The 16,073-nt window shown below is 49.2% G+C and overlaps 5 protein-coding genes across 5 annotated transcripts; 2 read left to right on the forward strand and 3 right to left on the reverse strand.

Moving 5' to 3' along the window:
• Positions 1–1,526: 1,526 nt before the first annotated feature.
• Positions 1,527–2,551, reverse strand: VTN00DRAFT_10135 (uncharacterized protein; the record flags this gene model as incomplete). Its single annotated transcript, XM_069426758.1, has 3 exons — positions 1,527–1,911; positions 1,966–2,265; positions 2,319–2,551. The coding sequence occupies 3 exons, from the start codon at positions 2,549–2,551 to the stop codon at positions 1,527–1,529; spliced, it is 918 nt and encodes a 305-aa protein (XP_069283897.1).
• Positions 2,552–4,109: 1,558 nt separating this feature from the next.
• VTN00DRAFT_10136 (uncharacterized protein) lies at positions 4,110–5,497 on the forward strand (the record flags this gene model as incomplete). The annotated part of the gene is made up of 3 exons (XM_069426759.1): positions 4,110–4,268; positions 4,483–4,880; positions 4,984–5,497. 3 exons carry the CDS (start codon positions 4,110–4,112, stop codon positions 5,495–5,497), a joined length of 1,071 nt encoding a protein of 356 aa, XP_069283898.1.
• Positions 5,498–6,331: 834 nt separating this feature from the next.
• VTN00DRAFT_10137 (uncharacterized protein) lies at positions 6,332–8,095 on the reverse strand (the record flags this gene model as incomplete). The annotated part of the gene is made up of 3 exons (XM_069426760.1): positions 6,332–6,587; positions 6,641–8,019; positions 8,081–8,095. The coding sequence occupies 3 exons, from the start codon at positions 8,093–8,095 to the stop codon at positions 6,332–6,334; spliced, it is 1,650 nt and encodes a 549-aa protein (XP_069283899.1).
• Positions 8,096–8,751: 656 nt separating this feature from the next.
• VTN00DRAFT_10138 (uncharacterized protein) lies at positions 8,752–10,307 on the reverse strand (the record flags this gene model as incomplete). Its single annotated transcript, XM_069426761.1, has 8 exons — positions 8,752–8,912; positions 8,976–9,124; positions 9,180–9,479; positions 9,538–9,614; positions 9,666–9,679; positions 9,746–9,850; positions 9,935–9,939; positions 10,270–10,307. The coding sequence occupies 8 exons, from the start codon at positions 10,305–10,307 to the stop codon at positions 8,752–8,754; spliced, it is 849 nt and encodes a 282-aa protein (XP_069283900.1).
• A 47-nt stretch (positions 10,308–10,354) lies between these two features.
• VTN00DRAFT_10139 (uncharacterized protein) lies at positions 10,355–11,883 on the forward strand (the record flags this gene model as incomplete). The annotated part of the gene is made up of 4 exons (XM_069426762.1): positions 10,355–10,469; positions 10,531–10,677; positions 10,748–10,818; positions 10,888–11,883. 4 exons carry the CDS (start codon positions 10,355–10,357, stop codon positions 11,881–11,883), a joined length of 1,329 nt encoding a protein of 442 aa, XP_069283901.1.
• Between the last annotated feature and the right edge of the window lie 4,190 nt (positions 11,884–16,073).

Here is a 16,073-nt window from a genome sequence, read left to right on the forward strand (position 1 = left end):
ATCCCTTCAGTCTCTTCTTGAACTGTGACCTCGACCTCGGTTCCCATCCTCAATCTCACCTACCTAAACTAAACCTATTACCATCGAGAGAGAGAGACTGACCAAAAGCTTCAATATAACCCTATCTATCTATCTATCTATTTTTCTTCTCTTCTTCTCTTCTTACCTTGTTTTGCTTTGTTTTTACGTTTACGAGTCAATACAATCAATACAACCCGTCATTGAAGAAAGTGTCATCATCTCCAGAATTAGGTTCAGAATCAGAATCTGTACCGTTTCTCACTCGGTACAGGTACAAGAAATATCTATCGATAGATCTATCTATTTATCCATCCATCAACCAACACTCCCTCCCTCCGATCCGAACCAAACCCTCAATACAACGACAAAGACAACAAAAAACTAAATGACTCACACCCCCACCCGTACCCAGACGAGCAACATCATCCTTTGCTCCCTCGCCGCCTTCATCGTCGTCGTCATTTTCGTCCTGTCCACGCTGTACTGCACCCCGCTGGGCCGGTCGTGGGTGTATCGTGCGAGGCCGGTGAGGGCGGGGTTTAGGATTGTTAGGGATGAGGATTTAGATTTGGATCGGGAGAAAGAGAAAGATGGAGATAGGGATGGAGGTGAGTGAGTAAGAGATTGGGGTTTAATTCGCCTAGTACTTACTTCCGTATGATACGACGTACTGTTTGTACTGTACGGATCGAGGGTCGAGGGCATGGGAACGGGTATGGTGTGGCGTTTGTCTGGTGTTTGTTATTTTTTTCCTTTGGAAGTTCATCTTTTTGTATCATCTTAGGGGTTTCTGTATGTGTAGGGAGAGAGTGTGGATGTGATGTGATATTGGCAGGCAAGTAGATTGATAAAATAGATGGGTAGATAAACGGAGGAGAGAGAGGGAGAGATTCGACCAGATATGTCTGTTTACATGCTTACATACTACCCAGGACGAAACGTAGCCTGACGTATCTTTTCTGTTCTGTCCTGTCCATCCAATTACTTCTTGAGCGGCGATCCCGTGCTCTGAACAGAGTGAAACGAAAAATCTCAAGACGAGTGAAAACCCAAAAATTTGAGTAGGCACATACGTAGAGGAGAAATAAAAGGAAAGAATTCGGGACAAATACAAGAGATGGGGAATCCTGTATATATTCAAAACTATCTATCACATTATGGTATTTGATAACGCCGAAAGGGGATATTATGGACATCGAAAGTTTCCAGAACCCAAGATACTCGAAGTGATCATGACGTCTCAAAAATGAGAAAGCTCTTTCACGGCCAATCAATTTAGACTGCTCCGTCGAGGCCTTTCCCCTTTCCCTCCTTTGTCGTCGATCGCCTATCGCATAGCGAGTTAAATACCTTCCCACTGGGAATAAGAATGGACATAGAAAATGGTAAAAAAAAGAAAAAAAAAGGTATCGTTGAAAAATTCGTATATCCCTCTTTTGTCGATACTACTATCCATCTCTCGAGTAGAGTTCGTTATGAATGAGTATATAGTGAGATCGCGCTCTTTACTTAGCGGCCTTCTTTGGTGGCGGTGGGAAGTATATCTGCGGCTGGCTCTGGTTCATACCAGAGTTTATCACAGTCACCGTCACATCATGCTGGATCGCAGCGGGAGGATGCGGTGTGCTGAAGTGGTTTCGAAGTGGAAGGTCCCCCGATCCATCGAGCCTGTTGAACGCAAGGGTCCGTGGCGTCACAGGTGGCAGTCCACCAGTCATGGGGGGCGCAGGCGTCATGGGATAGCCGTAAGATGTAGGAGATTTGAGTATCGATTCTTCGTACTCTTTCAGGGCGCGCTTCTCGGCGCGGCGTTCTTTGCGTTCTTCACGTTCGGCTTTCGTCGCGAAGCAAGAAATCACAGCCAGGATAAACTGGGCGAAGAAGATGAAACTGGTACAGAATTAGGAGATGATCCATCGCTGAGCGCAGTACTGGGGAGCATACATTATGATGATGTCTACCGCAAACAAAGACTTAGCTTGCTTGCAATACCCGATGTTCTCCTGGTGAGCTGCGACGTTGCAACTCTTGGTAATGTACCATGGAGGTCCCGGCTGTGGGTGTGCAGGATCTGTCATGTCGCTGCCCGCCTGGAAACGAACTGATACAACGTAGAGAATTATCAACACGGCATGCACGGCGACCGAGAAGGGCGGGTAGAAAACCCTTAGGAGATGCATTGGTGTCTTTGTCAAGAGGAAGAACATGCTCAGGACCCCGATAACTAGATTGTAACTGGTTAAGCTATTCAAAATATCAGCCCCGTCGTCTTATCCATCGAGAATCTTAGGACGCACAATTGACTCCAAACCATGGGGACCGTGTATGGTCTGTAGTTGGCTAATGCATATAAGATCTCGTTTGGCGCACTGTTAAAGCCATTATCGGCCCCGTCTTGCCACAGCTTCGTTCGATATAGATTCGGTGACGCAATTCCAGTGAGCGCAAGGATTGCGATGGTGAAAGGAAGCTCTGCCACCATCAAGACCAAGACGGTCTTATGCGTCCGATACTTTCGTGGCAGATACATGGTGGCAGCTGATATCTGAGGCTCTCCGGTTCAACAGTGGTAGATCGAGCTTCGCTGAATTCGGGACACAGCGACTGGCGAAATCCTCGAGCTGGTGCAGCCCGCGGGTCTGCCCTCGAAAGGATGGTCGAGGCGATATTGCTGCTGTCGACTAGCCTTTATGCCAGACCGGCTGGCTACGGACTCATATCGCGTTCATGAGGTGTCGTTCGAGCACCAGCAAAGATAATAATAATGGAGGAACGACAGCAGTGTCGGCAAAAAGGCGAAGATATGGGCGCAGCAGCCCAGCGCCTCTGCGGATCGGTCGCCCACCATGGCCAGGATTGGAGGAGGGGTAAGGGCCATCGGATGGCGGAGGCCGAATGCTTGAAGGCTGACAGGCGCTGAGGTTTCTCGAGGTGCAGCTGGCCGATGCTTGTCAGCTGCAGGGCACCAGTGAGAAGACGTCGTCCGGGGCTGCGAGATGTGACCACGGAGAGCGCATCACCAATGAGCTGCGCGAGTCGCGGATCTCCCTGCCGCGCCATCACACGCTAGAGAGTCGGGCCTGGACCGGATGTGATCAGACTGATCGACCTGCATCGAGGGCAAAAGACCACGACGGGGCATCCGAGCGACTCGTGCTCGAGATGCGTGGTCTTTCCCCGGGTTCGCATGCGGTGGACGGGCATGTTGAGTGTCAGACAGGGCGTATATCCCGCAATGGCCATCTTTCGACCCATCCATTTTTCCCTGCACTGCGTAACCTTTCGGATGTCAGTTCTCTCGAAGGAAATCAACAGTCGCACATATATTGCAAGGTTTTGGTGCTTTGTTGAGAGGCGATCCCTGCTGAATTGGTGGCAGTGAGCACGTTAACCTGCAATATTTGTCAAAGAACAGCAGAAGAGCGATGCATATCGTCGTTTCTCCAGCCCCTTTGCCAGCATCTCCACGGAATCCACTGAAAAATAATAATGTCCAGAACTAATATTGCTGTCGTAAGACACTTTTCCAGAAGCATCGGACTCTAGAGACCCTCGCTGATCAAACTTCTTGAGCAATGAACGTCAGCTGTTCTGCCGCTTGGATGCAGAGGCAGCCATTTCAACGAGTAGCGGGATTGACATCAGCAAGAAACGTTTTAGCATTAAATGAGATCAACTGCATTGAGAAACATCCATAAATATTTCTCATTTTTTGCGATGGTTAACCCGGTCTTCGCAATTTCTGCGGAGAGCGGCTGTTGAACCGATGAACCGCGACGGAGCTCTGGGCTTCCCGACCGGGGCTTGTGGGCTCCCCGGCCCCCGACGTCATACCCGTCCAGCCCTGCGTTCTACAACACCAACACCAGAGCTCTACAAAGGATATATACACATCCCGCATACATCTTCCTCTTTGAGGAAGCTTGGAGATACCGCAAGCTCCTTCAATGTGCATTGGAAGTCTCCGGCTGCCAGCCCGTAGCATCCTCCCCGCGCGGTTTCACTTTTTCGCTCGTTACTATCAACCGCGGCCCCTCTCGGGACCTCGATTCGCTGCTGTCAGAAGCGCGGCGTGCAACACGAACAACATGCGAGAAGACTCTGTTCCACATGAACTGCGGACGGCCGCAGAGCCGCGCCAGAATCGCCTCTATAATGTGCGATTGTCGCAGATAGTCCAGGTCAACCCGACAATTCGCCTGCTCCGGCTCGCGCTTCCTCCATCCACCACGGAGCAAACCCAAGAAGTGTGACAATTCAGCTCCTCATTCCCTGTTTTATCTGTTGCCGTCATGTTTTAGTTGTTGAGAATATTGAAGCTTAATGTTTCTTTCTATACATTACCTCTATTATCTATCATTGACTGTTCTACATTGGATTACACCGTACTTAATCTATACACCATATACCCATCAAACTAAGAGAGAAACACCAGGCTGATTCAATTACCCTTTTCTCCAGTCATTAGACGAACAGCAACAGCAACCATTTACCTTCCTCCCCGGCCAGTGGCTGGACGTCCACATCCCCTCCATCCCCCAGGCCGGCGGCTTCACCATAACCTCCACGCCCAAGGATACCGAGATTCTGCCCACCCCGGGGCCCTCATTTCAGTCCCTGCCTGCGAAGGAAGACGGCCATCCACCAGTTAACCTCCAGGGGAGAGAACCGTACGTCGAGCTGGCGGTTCAGAAGTCGCCTTCGAATCCTCCGGCGGCGTGGCTGTGGAGACCCAAGGAGGAGATCATCGGGAAGGAGCTGAGCGTTCGAGTCGGTGGGAGCTTCGTGTGGCCGCCTAGCGGGATCGATATTGGGGATACTAGAAATGTGGTCTTTGTGGCTGGGGGTGTGGGTATCAAGTAAGTTTACTTTCTCTACCTATATCCTGCATATACTTCTGTGAAGTATATGGCATGGTCAGATATAATAAAAGCAATCTGAGAACTGATGAGAAATAACCAGCCCCCTCATCTCCATGCTCTCCCACATAACCGAAACCTCAACGTCACTCCCCTCCCCGACCCAGATCCACTTCCTCTACTCAACCCGCCTGTCCTCCCCTTCCGACCCCGAACCCGACCTCGAACCCACATCCGCCATCAGTAGCAATTCCACCGAAGAAGCACTCAACCAAATCCTCTTCCTCCCCCGCCTCCGTGAAATCGCCCGCTCGACAACCCACTCCCCGACCCAGCGTCTCCTCATCTCGCTGGACCTCTATCTCACGAACCTGCACCAGCATCCTGACCTTGCCAAGGCCTTATTATCCGGAAAACATTCTGCTCCTTCAGACGTCACGATCCACGACCGCAGGATCCAGACCGAGGATCTGCGCGCCGCGGTCGGGGACGGGCGGCGGACGGTGTGTTTTGTGTGCGGGCCGCCAGGGATGACAGATGAGGTGGTGGGGGTGTTGAGGGGGTTGGTTTCGCAGGAGGATGGAAAGGATAGGGTGTTTTGCGAGAAGTGGTGGTGAAGAAGAAGGGAGGGGGAGGGGCTCTGGCGTATCTATCTATCTGAGCGAGAGACGATACGGAAGATATGATGATAGTTTTACAGACGGAGCCCCCATTCATACATTAGGTACGGTACATGTACTGCAAACACCTACCTTGATAGATTAGATTAGATAGATTAGGTACCTATCGACCAATCTTATTTCGACCGGTAAGACAGGAACAAAACAAAAATAAAAGTAGACAAATATATATGAGAGAGAGATCATTCAATCGAATTAATTCAACTGCAGTCCTGGCGCCTAACTCGCACCGCATAATAAATTGCGCCGTTCTCAGCCTAGCTCAAAGGATCAAAAATACCTAAGAGGTAACCTACTAACTTCAGTAACCCTCATGACGAAGAGAAGAGAAAACAGTGCAAATAATATAAGGCAGAGTAAAAGAAACGAAAAGAAATCAAATCTTCGCCTAATCCCATGATTTCCTCGTGTCCGAGTCCGATGATTCCGGCAGTTGTAATCAATCAGTCGTGATAGGTAGGGGCGACACAATACAAGAAAGAGAATACAGCGGGAAATAAGAAAGTAAAAGAGAAATATAAATGCAGACGTTAAGTGTCCGGAAAGGGAAGAGGATAACAAAAGCGTCAACTGGAAAGTAGGTAACCGTGCCGAGCCGCCTTGAGGGGATGACAGTCGATGTGGAGAAATAGGGAGACAGGAAAGTGGAGTTTTTGAGGAAGGGATATCAGTGTATAGGCTGGAGAAGCTATAGCGTTCCTACAAGGAAGCGCTTCGACAGAGGTGGACATCCTCTAGATGCCCGATGCTTCAGGAGATCATATCCAAGATTCAGTCAGGCCCCCTCACTGTAGCCCCATCCACAATCATCATCTCATCAATCCTCGACTCAATGTCACCCCATTCGAGTCTCTTATACGTAACGACGCGTCCAGGACCCATGTCGAATTCAAAGAAGCGCATCCGACGGATATAGCCGCCGTAGCCACCGTAACCGCCAAAGCCGGCGCCACCACCGTAACACATCCAGAGGGAAGGTTTGTTCTCTTTGTCCGTCTCGAGCATGCAGTAGTCATTGACATGGTCACTGGAATAAGGTTAGCGATAAACCCGAGAGAACGGTTTCAGAAAGGCACTTACTGGCCACAACTGACGAAAAGAATGCCCTCCTCAACGAGAGCCTCCTTGAAACCAGAGTTGAATCCTGGTGCGGTAGGAGGCTCCGACCAGTTTCCCCTCCAGTAATTGTTTGCGTTGCGGTACTCAGGGAGCGGTATGTGGATGAACGCCATGTCCATGTGCATGTGAGTGTACTGGCTGTGTTTTCTCTTCAGACTCTGCGCTTTGCCTTTGAACCACTTGATCTGGCTTGGTTTCAGCCAGTCGTAGCCTCGGAACTGGCGCTCGTCGGGCGAGTACGAGTGCGTATCCAGGAGGTAGAGCGTCAGCGCAGAATGTGTGGTCGTGGAGCGGCCGAGGACCTCAACGATGTAGTTTCCCACGCCATCTACATCATCAGGACCGGCCTCCGACAGTGAATACGGGAGCTGTTCCAGGATGTTCATGAGTTCGGCACGTTTGAGGTCGCCCTCATCGTCGTGATTGCCGAAAATGGCCGCGTAGGGGATCTTGCGATCAACAAGCGGTTTCGCGAACTTGAATATGGCGCTCTGAGCGTCCTTAGCTGTCTCTCCATTAACCTGGTCACCACTAAGCACGACCAGGTCTGGCTTCTCCTCATCCAACAGTCTCTCGACGAATTCCAGCGTTCGGGGATCGGCATCGCACTGCTGACCCGGGATGGGTTCGGCAGGGACAGGGTCCCGACATTTCCCAAGACCAGTGCTGAGGTGCAAATCCGCCGCTTGCATGATCTTGAACCGTCCGTTTTCATTTATCCTCGGTATGGGTTTCTTGATCTTCGGTGGTGTTCCCCTCCGGATGCTTAACCGGGCTTCCTGGGCTTCGGTTCCGCTATTCAGAAGCAGTGGAGTATCCTTCACCTCCCAGTTAGGACGCGGATCGACTGCATCTGCGCCGAAGAGCACATCGAGAGAGGTGAGAGCCTGCTCGGAGTCACTGGCATGACGCTCAGCTGTCCGCTTCAGCCATATACCTCCTGGTCTCTGCTCCCACTCATCATCATTTTGTTGTTTGGAATCCGCGGCTACTCCGGGATTGAGACGACTGATCTTGAGATCGATAACGACCTTGTCAGTGTGGAGAAGCTCTTCCTCCTTCTTCCGTTCGAAGTGCAGATAGGCGCTCGACGTCCAGGAGGACCGCAGGTAGAGGTCCTTTTCGATTCGGTGCCATTTCTGAGGGTCTAGTCTACATTTGGAAAAGATGTTGATCGCCGAGCAAGTGGCAACTGTCACGTCCGTGACGACGAAGCCCGGATGGTGGGTGGGGAGATGGCCATGGATGGAAGCCGGAAGGACGCGAAACTTATTGTCGAGTATGAGAACAAGCAGCAGCGCGAAAAAGGCGAGAGAACCGAGCTGAACGCCGGTCCGAACCTAAAGACGCAAGGCATTAGTTTCCAATGCTCGAATGGCTTTGCGGAGGGGATGTCAGTACAATACGACGAGTCATCTTTTCCCCGGAGACTCCAGAATGTCTACCGGCGACCCAGTGGAGAGTAAAGGGTAGGCGGCCAAGTATTTCGGAGCAGGATCCCTGGCGGCCCTGTGGGCATGATGCGAAAATATCACTCCAATGGAAGTTAGGAATCAGTTAAGAAAAAGATCGTCGTCAGGTCATTGCAAGAAACTAACCCTCCGCACGTCTTCGCTGGTCGCCGTGGCCTCCACGATGGTCGCGACCGCCAAGACACTTTTCTGGGGAAGCACAAGCCGGATGGCGGTCACATGCACCCTAGCCCCTTCCAGCTGACAGCCGTCAGGGGAGTCAGCCAACATGCGACAAAACGGTGCTGTTCTACCTACACATTCAGTTACACGACGTCGTCGAGGGAAATTGTACATCTGTTAGAATTTCTGGCACCTCAGAAAGGATGCAGACACCTTTTTCTGTTTCAATGGCTTCTACTCTGACGGGAAACTCACAAATTGCCCGCAATACTACTACAATACATACATCAATGTTCTTAGCATTTCTATCGCATATCTGTCAAAGGCAATATCTCTAAGTACATCTCTCTAGCAATTGGGCATAATGCAGACATTCCTCAAATGGCCAATACAGTGGATGCAGGTCAGCCGACTCGCGGTCGTCTATCGTTACATCATTCAAACCTTGCTGTCATGGCGGACTGATTCCAGACCCTCCTCTGCAACCTTCTTGACGGACACCTTCCCACTATAGATATCCTTCGTCGTGGCCAGGATTGAGGACCAGTTTTCGAAGACAGTGAATGGAATACCTTCCCTCTCACAGTAGGTCACCAGATCTGGCACAGTTGTCAGTCGTGAGCATTGACCCATGCTGCGTTAGATCGGTGTCAAAACTTTACCATTGCCTTTCTTCGCGAACAGCAAGTCCGTTTCGGACGCAGCTGACAGGTCCGAAACACCGTCTCCAGCATACAACAGGATAGGGCGCTCTCCCTCGGGCAAGGCGGCATACGGCTTGATCTCAAGGGACTTGTCGTGGCCGAAATGGCTACATTCTTATTAGCAGCCCGGTTTATGCAGATTGGAGACTCGCTGGAAGTCACCTGTCGTCATGATACTTGATCTGCCATCCACCCTCAGTGTTGATGTCTTTACCGTCCCGGCTTTCGACGTCATTGGCAACGATCGTAAGGTTGTCCGGTTTGTGGCCCAGTAGGGTCTCGAGCAGAGCGCTGATGACGGGAACCATCCCGGACGACAAGACAACGATCGGTACATTGTTCTCCTTAGCCCAGTTATAGAAGTCGACGAAGTAAGGATCGAGCTGCATGTTCTCCTTCAGGATCCTGATACACTCGTTGAAGGGGGTTTTCACGCTGTCAAGCATGTCCCGGAAGGCATCCCTAGATCGGAGACCGTCAATTGACCTTCATCCAGGAGTATAGAGATGCTTCAGCGTACCGAAAGCTGGCTCTTCCCTCGAGAACATCGATGTTCCCCTGACGGCGCTTCTCTCGTCCATATCCGAGGTTATCGGTCTACCGATCGTCAGCCAGGAATGCTGGAAACATCCTGTGTGACAAGTGTACCATGAAGTCATTGCCTGTGTACAGTCATTCTAGCTGGAGCCCTTATCGACTTGAGGTTGCAACAGGCGGGGAGAACCCACTGTCTTTCAGCGTGATAGTTCCATCGAAGTCGGTGAAGAAGATGATCTTAGGCTTCGTCTTCAGGTACGGCAGTTCGGTAGCTCCCATCTTGGATGTTCGAAGGACTGCAAGGACGAATGAGTCAGAAAGGCGATTCTTTCCAATGCTTCACAAGGACTCAGGATAACCCCATGTAGCAGATGGCTTACTAGTTCTGTACTTGCAATGGGTCTAGAGCGAGTAGAACGAATTTTAATACAGATTCTCTATCTAAAATAACAAGTCAATGAGAAACGAGGGAGTCTGGGGAACAAAAAGCACGGTCAGGAGAGTGAGCGCGGCAGGCGATGGAGGGGCAACCCCCTAGTGAGGGGCGCAGTCTCTGGCGGTCCCCGGTGAAGGCGCGTTTAGGCTGTTGTTTGCTGCGGGCGTGGCTCCAGCGCTGCGGTCAAAGCCCGGGGCTCCAGTGGGGGGCGGCCGGTGCCTGACCCGAGCCGAGCGTCTGGCCAAAGCCGATCCAAGAGTCGCCATTTTTTTAAGTCACGCTGAACTTCGGACAGAGTCCAGGTCGGAGAGCTTCATCACATCCTTGCAACACCGTCTGGGCGCATTTTCCAGGGCTCAATCGGATGGCTCGCCTGCTCGAGTCCTTGCGACGAGCCCTGGGACTGTCTCCCTCCAAGACTGTCCCGTCCCTCCCTTCTTTTCGCCGGTCAATCGACACCAATTTCTCCGTCTTTAGAGGTAAGTTAGATCTGCACTACCATCTCACGGATAAATGCTGATATAGTGTGGAATCTTCCAGAGGGTGACAGAGCTGTCGTCCATGGCAAGAACCCTCTATTGACGAAGCCCCTTACCAAGGGTGGCCGTACAGAGGTCCGTCGCGGAGTGCTTCAGCACGACGACATCATCGGGAAGAGAGTCCGGGATCCCATAAAAGCTTACAAGGGTAGGTTGAGCGAGCTCTCAATGACGGCCGCGGCAGATCTGCACAGAGACTAATAGATACCTATTTTCAGGTCCTGAATACCGACTCAGTCTCCCGACGCTCGATGAATATATCGTTAACACTCCCCGTCTCGTCACTCCCGTACGTCCATGATCTATATACACCCACCTGGCAGACTGTCTTTGTTCATTGTTAACGCAAAGTCAGTAGATCTATGCTGCAGATGCCAATCTGATCGTCTCACTCCTCGACATCCATGTGACACCCCCAGCTGAAGGAGATCAACAATCGCCACTGGAGATCCTCGAAGCCGGGACCGGCCATGGCTCCCTCACCCTACACCTTGCGCGAGCTATCCAGGCCGCAAACTCCACTCCTCCACCGTTGCCAGAAAAATCGCAAGTACGGATCCTGAAGGATCAACCATCTGCAGCTCAGGCAGATGCGGAGAATAAAGAGACGGCCAAGGAGCCTGATAATAACGATGGCGCAAGTCACGACCCGGTCCAGCAGCAATGGGACGCATGGCGGGCTCAGCGCAGAGCCGTCATCCACACGGTAGACGTCTCTCCCAACTTCTCTGCTCACGCTGAGCAGATCGTGCGCGGGTTTCGGCGCGGGATCTATGCCGGTAACGTCGACTTTCACGTTGGACGTGTTGAGGATTGGATTGCGGAGCAGGTTAAACAGCGGACCCCCAGAGGCATCTTTGGAGGAGCGGGCAAAGTTGAGCCATTCCTGTCGTACGCGATCTTGGATATGCCCTCCGCCCACCTGCGTATTCCACACGTGGCCCCCGTTTTGCGACGAGATGGTATCCTTGCCGTGTTCATGCCCAGCGTGACGCAAATCGGGGACTGCGTGGATCTCATCCGCAGAAAAAGGCTCCCCTTCATCATGGAAAAGGCCGTGGAGCTCGGGACCGGGATCAGCAGCGGCCGTTTGTGGGATATCAGGTTCACGGTGAAGAAGTCGCGCGCGGATCCCAACTCGTGGATCGAGCAGGCTCCCCCGGAATCATCAGACGAAGGCTCTGCATCCCAGCAGGACGATGACAGCAGCGACGCTGGACATGGCGCTATTCCTGAAGAGGCATCAGCGAAAGATGACAACGCCGTGCTTGTCTGCAGGCCGAAGGTGGGAACGAGGATTGTAGGCGGAGGTTTTGTGGGTATATGGAGACGGATAGAAGATAAGGAGCACTAGATCTCTCGCATACGGTTCCTGGATACCCCTCTGTACTATATCTACCATAATCTAACGCCTTGTACGATATCTTCAATGATCCGTGATGTTCTATATATAGACATGTCTTCTCATGCAGCAACGCGACTCTGATCAGAGACATGTTTCCTTCCACTTCCCTTCTCTTCCCCCACATCCTCATCAACTTCTCCGGTAGAAACATATAAATCCGCTAGGTAAACAAAAGAAATGTTTTACCTGCTATACAAACTCCCCTTCTACGGATAACTTTCCATTGCAGTTGTACAGATACTAGATACATCGCAGCTTCATTAAACATGCAAAATCCTGCTAGAGACCTTTCGCAACGATAGGCCTCCAGTTTTTATTAACTACCGGGTATGTATACTAGGCTTCATCACTCACTATAGCCGCATGTATTCACATGCGACGTATAGGCTACTAGATATCACTATTCTACTTCAGATTTCGAGCTTCACTAAAGGAGATGTACGTGGTGTGGGGTAGCCCTTTATGATAAACTCCAGTGAATTCGCAAAGAGAAAGACAACTTCACCAAAATGAGGGCCAGGTAGGAAGTATATTAACCGCTCATCTACCCACTTTCTCTCGTTCTTTTCCTTTTGGCTTCTCTTCTCCACTCTGTATATACTAGTATACCAAAAGAAAATACCTTTTAGCAAGTATATCGTTCCTGAAGGCCTACATAAATATTTCGACTCTTACCTTTATGCATAGACAATACATTCATATATATGTGCCCTTCAATGACGAAGCTACGCTAGTCATTCACTGAAGCTTAATGGAATCAATCCCTGTGCTTTGCTTTGCTACTTGGCAAATTTCTGTCAAAAAGTTTATAGTTCTCTATACTACTTCACGATGACAGTAGTTGCCATAATGTTACAGTCAATATAGAAAAAATACATCTGTTCTCTGAAACCCTCTGCAACTTTAAACAAAAGTTGATGTATTTTTAACATATATTCTTTATTATCTTATTTATGCACCTATTGTTGTTTTTATGAAGTTTACCAAAACCAGAATGGAGACACGATCATCAATTACAGCGAGCTGTACTGTCGGGTTGCAAGTGAGTAACTATTTCCAAACTTGTTTTCTACTACTTTTGAACTAGTTTAGAACAAGTTCTCGCACACTACCAACCTGCGCAAGCACGTCTCGGCCCATACCAATGTCACCTTGTCCAACGCCCGCAGGGGCCGCGCAAGCCAGGCGGTCCTTGACGCTGCAGTTGAAACTGGTTAACAAATGACAGCATTCTACAAGTCACACCTCAATACTAATCTCCAATTCCTAGCCTAGTGGGAGTATCCAGGATTAATCACGTCATTCAAGACGTTCGCGCCAACCACGCCGATAACGGCAGAGATGCATCGTCTCTGTCTGCCAGAGAACATTCCTGCACATGCTCCAAATCAGATATATTAAAGACTTCAAGAAGTGGCATTCCTGGGGAATATTTTTCAAGTAATCTGGCAGCGCATTGGTCGCTGACGAAGTCAAGGGGCGGTGTGAAGATTGTCATCATCATCTATGTCGATTCGTCCAGTTGAGAAATTGATCTCTGAAGCCTTGAATTTTCTATAGTATAAGAGGAAATATCACGGGAATGCAACTTGTCTTCTTCTCTACCGAGCCACTGCCTCCACGGATATAAATAGACGCTGGCTTTCATTCTCAGAAAGGATTATCAATCTTTTTGGAAACTCATGCATTCTTCTTAAGCATGAAGAATTGGAACCCTGACAACGTTTTTATAGTACCCTCACTCGGGAACGATATTGGGGAAATGAGCTTGCTCTGCTCCTCAGGTTTCACTGGGCATACCCTCGTGAAATAAACTCTCGAGAGCATTGGTATTACTGCCGTAATCCTGGCTCACTACACTCGAGAACACTGATCCTCCCATAGTTACTTCTACTAATGAGTCCGTTTCCGTCAGAGAGATGATTTTGCTCCGCAAGAATAAAGAGTTGCGTCGAGAGAGATTTTTCCGCGAGTACGTCGATAGTTGGATCCGTGTCAAGGACGATGCATGCCTTCTTGTCTCCCTTCAACGTGAATACATACCGTCTACATCACTCATTTGTCCTCAAAGTATGACAGCCGGTTGGAATTCAGGAAATATAAATTTGAAGAACGATAGTATCTGCACAACACTTTCCTGGCGGAACAATGCTGGTCTTGGTAAGACATGGGTGCCTAACCGATACTTATACCTGCAGACCTCATGTTCAAGGAGATTAACACACCTTTGCAATAATGATATTAGTTTCTAAGTTGAGTTTATTGGTTTTTCTTTATGCTTGTGACGCCTTGCAACACCTGATGAATAGTTCCGGAGTTCTGGCATTCGGTTCTGAATACCTCTCCATCATCTTTATGAGAACTGAATTCAGTTGGTTTTTCTATCCTCCGTCTGACAATTTTATTCCCTCTGTCAGGACTCAACTGAAACACATGGTAAAGACTGCTAATATGTACATCGAACCAACGAAAAACTGCATCTAATCAGGGCAGCATGTCTGAGGCTTGCTCTAGATCAGAGAGCGATGCCGCTGAATCGTCAAGCAATTAATCTGGCAGCTGACTCCAGTACATCTGCTGTGACAATTGCAGCAGAAGATTTACTTCAATCTTGAGCCCACAGAGGATGAAAAAAATTGTCAATTTCTCTCTCATTTCGCTTCTCCAAGTAGCCATAGATGAGGCAGATGGCATTGAGTGTGAAAGTGGCCCTAAGCGACTTGCATTCGAAGCAGCTTTTGATTCTGCCTACATGGAGGCCTCCAGGTGCAGATGGATAACCAGCCAATTTGCAGCGAGAGAGAGAGAGTTTAGTACGCGGATGCAACGCAACGTTCTTGGTAATATCCACGAGATCTATACAGTGTCTCCAACAAAGCCGGAACTAGTAGCGGTTTGCAAGGAGACTTTCTCCAAGACATAAATCAAACAGGAACGGCATTCACACAATCGCGAGATCAGAGAGTCAGAAGAAGAAGGCTCTCGTCGACAAGGTTCCGGAGAAAAACAAAGTCTCCACTCGAACTGCCACAGATATTAAACCTGCTAATTACCTTACAGTATGGTACGAGAGTGCTGAACAAATGGGAACTAATCTTGTTGCGGTTGAGGCGAAGAAGAAGACCTTAGCCTCAGCAGGTGAAGATCAATGTCTGGCATATATGGGTAAGTTAGAATAAAATGTATATATATGGAAGATCAGAACTAATCTACTGCATGTTAACTGTTGTGCATAAGATCAAAAAAGAAGCGGGCAAGAAGAATGCTGTTGTACACGGCATTACTACAGACAGCTGTGAATTTGCTTTTTTGCGAATTGACAACAATTCCAAGGTAAGATACTAAAGAAAATTGAGACCTTAACTTAATAACGCTCTATAGGTTTCGAAAGGCACGATAATCGATTGGAGGTATACAGTGGGGGTTCAAAAGTTTTTAACACGCAAAATCGCGCTAATTTCACCGCTCATAATTCTGCCAGGCAAAATAACACGGGTGCGCCTTCGGCTTCAATTCTTCTAATTCTCTATACTTTTTCTATGGCTAAATCAAAGGATTTGACCCCTACCCTGCGAGCTCGCATATGCGAGCTTCATTCGGTTGGATGGGGCTATCGCAAAATTCATCAGAAATATCCTCAAATTCCCATATCCACCGTTCGCTATACGATAATCAGCCAAAATGATTGAAAAGACCATGCTTCAAAGCCTCGCAGTGGAAGGCCTAAAGTTCTGTCTCCAGAACAGCAGACAGCCCTTCATGAGCTTGCTATTCGGGATCCACATATAAAAATGCGTGAGCTACAGGCTGCAATAGATAATCCACCTTCTAAATCTACTGTACGCCGCCTTTTTCGCAATCTTCATATGAAAAAATGGAAGCAAAAGAAACGACCTGAAATCACTGAAGAAAATGCAGATAAACGTCTTGCCTGGCTTGTCAGTATGCTCATTTTACACCTGAGGATTGGAAGCGCATTAAATGGACTGATGAATGTATGGTAGAGCGTGGTAAAGGTGCGCGTACCTTATACACATTTACCAGTCCATCTTGACAAACTATTGAGCATGATGTCCATGCTATACACTGTGGAAAAGGCGTAAAGCAGATGTTTTGGGCTGGTTTCAGATACAATAAAC

The sequence above is a fragment of the Thermoascus crustaceus genome (assembly GCF_041956765.1).
Source record: "Thermoascus crustaceus strain CBS 181.67 unplaced genomic scaffold VTN00scaffold_9, whole genome shotgun sequence".
Lineage (NCBI taxonomy): Eukaryota > Fungi > Ascomycota > Eurotiomycetes > Eurotiales > Thermoascaceae > Thermoascus > Thermoascus crustaceus.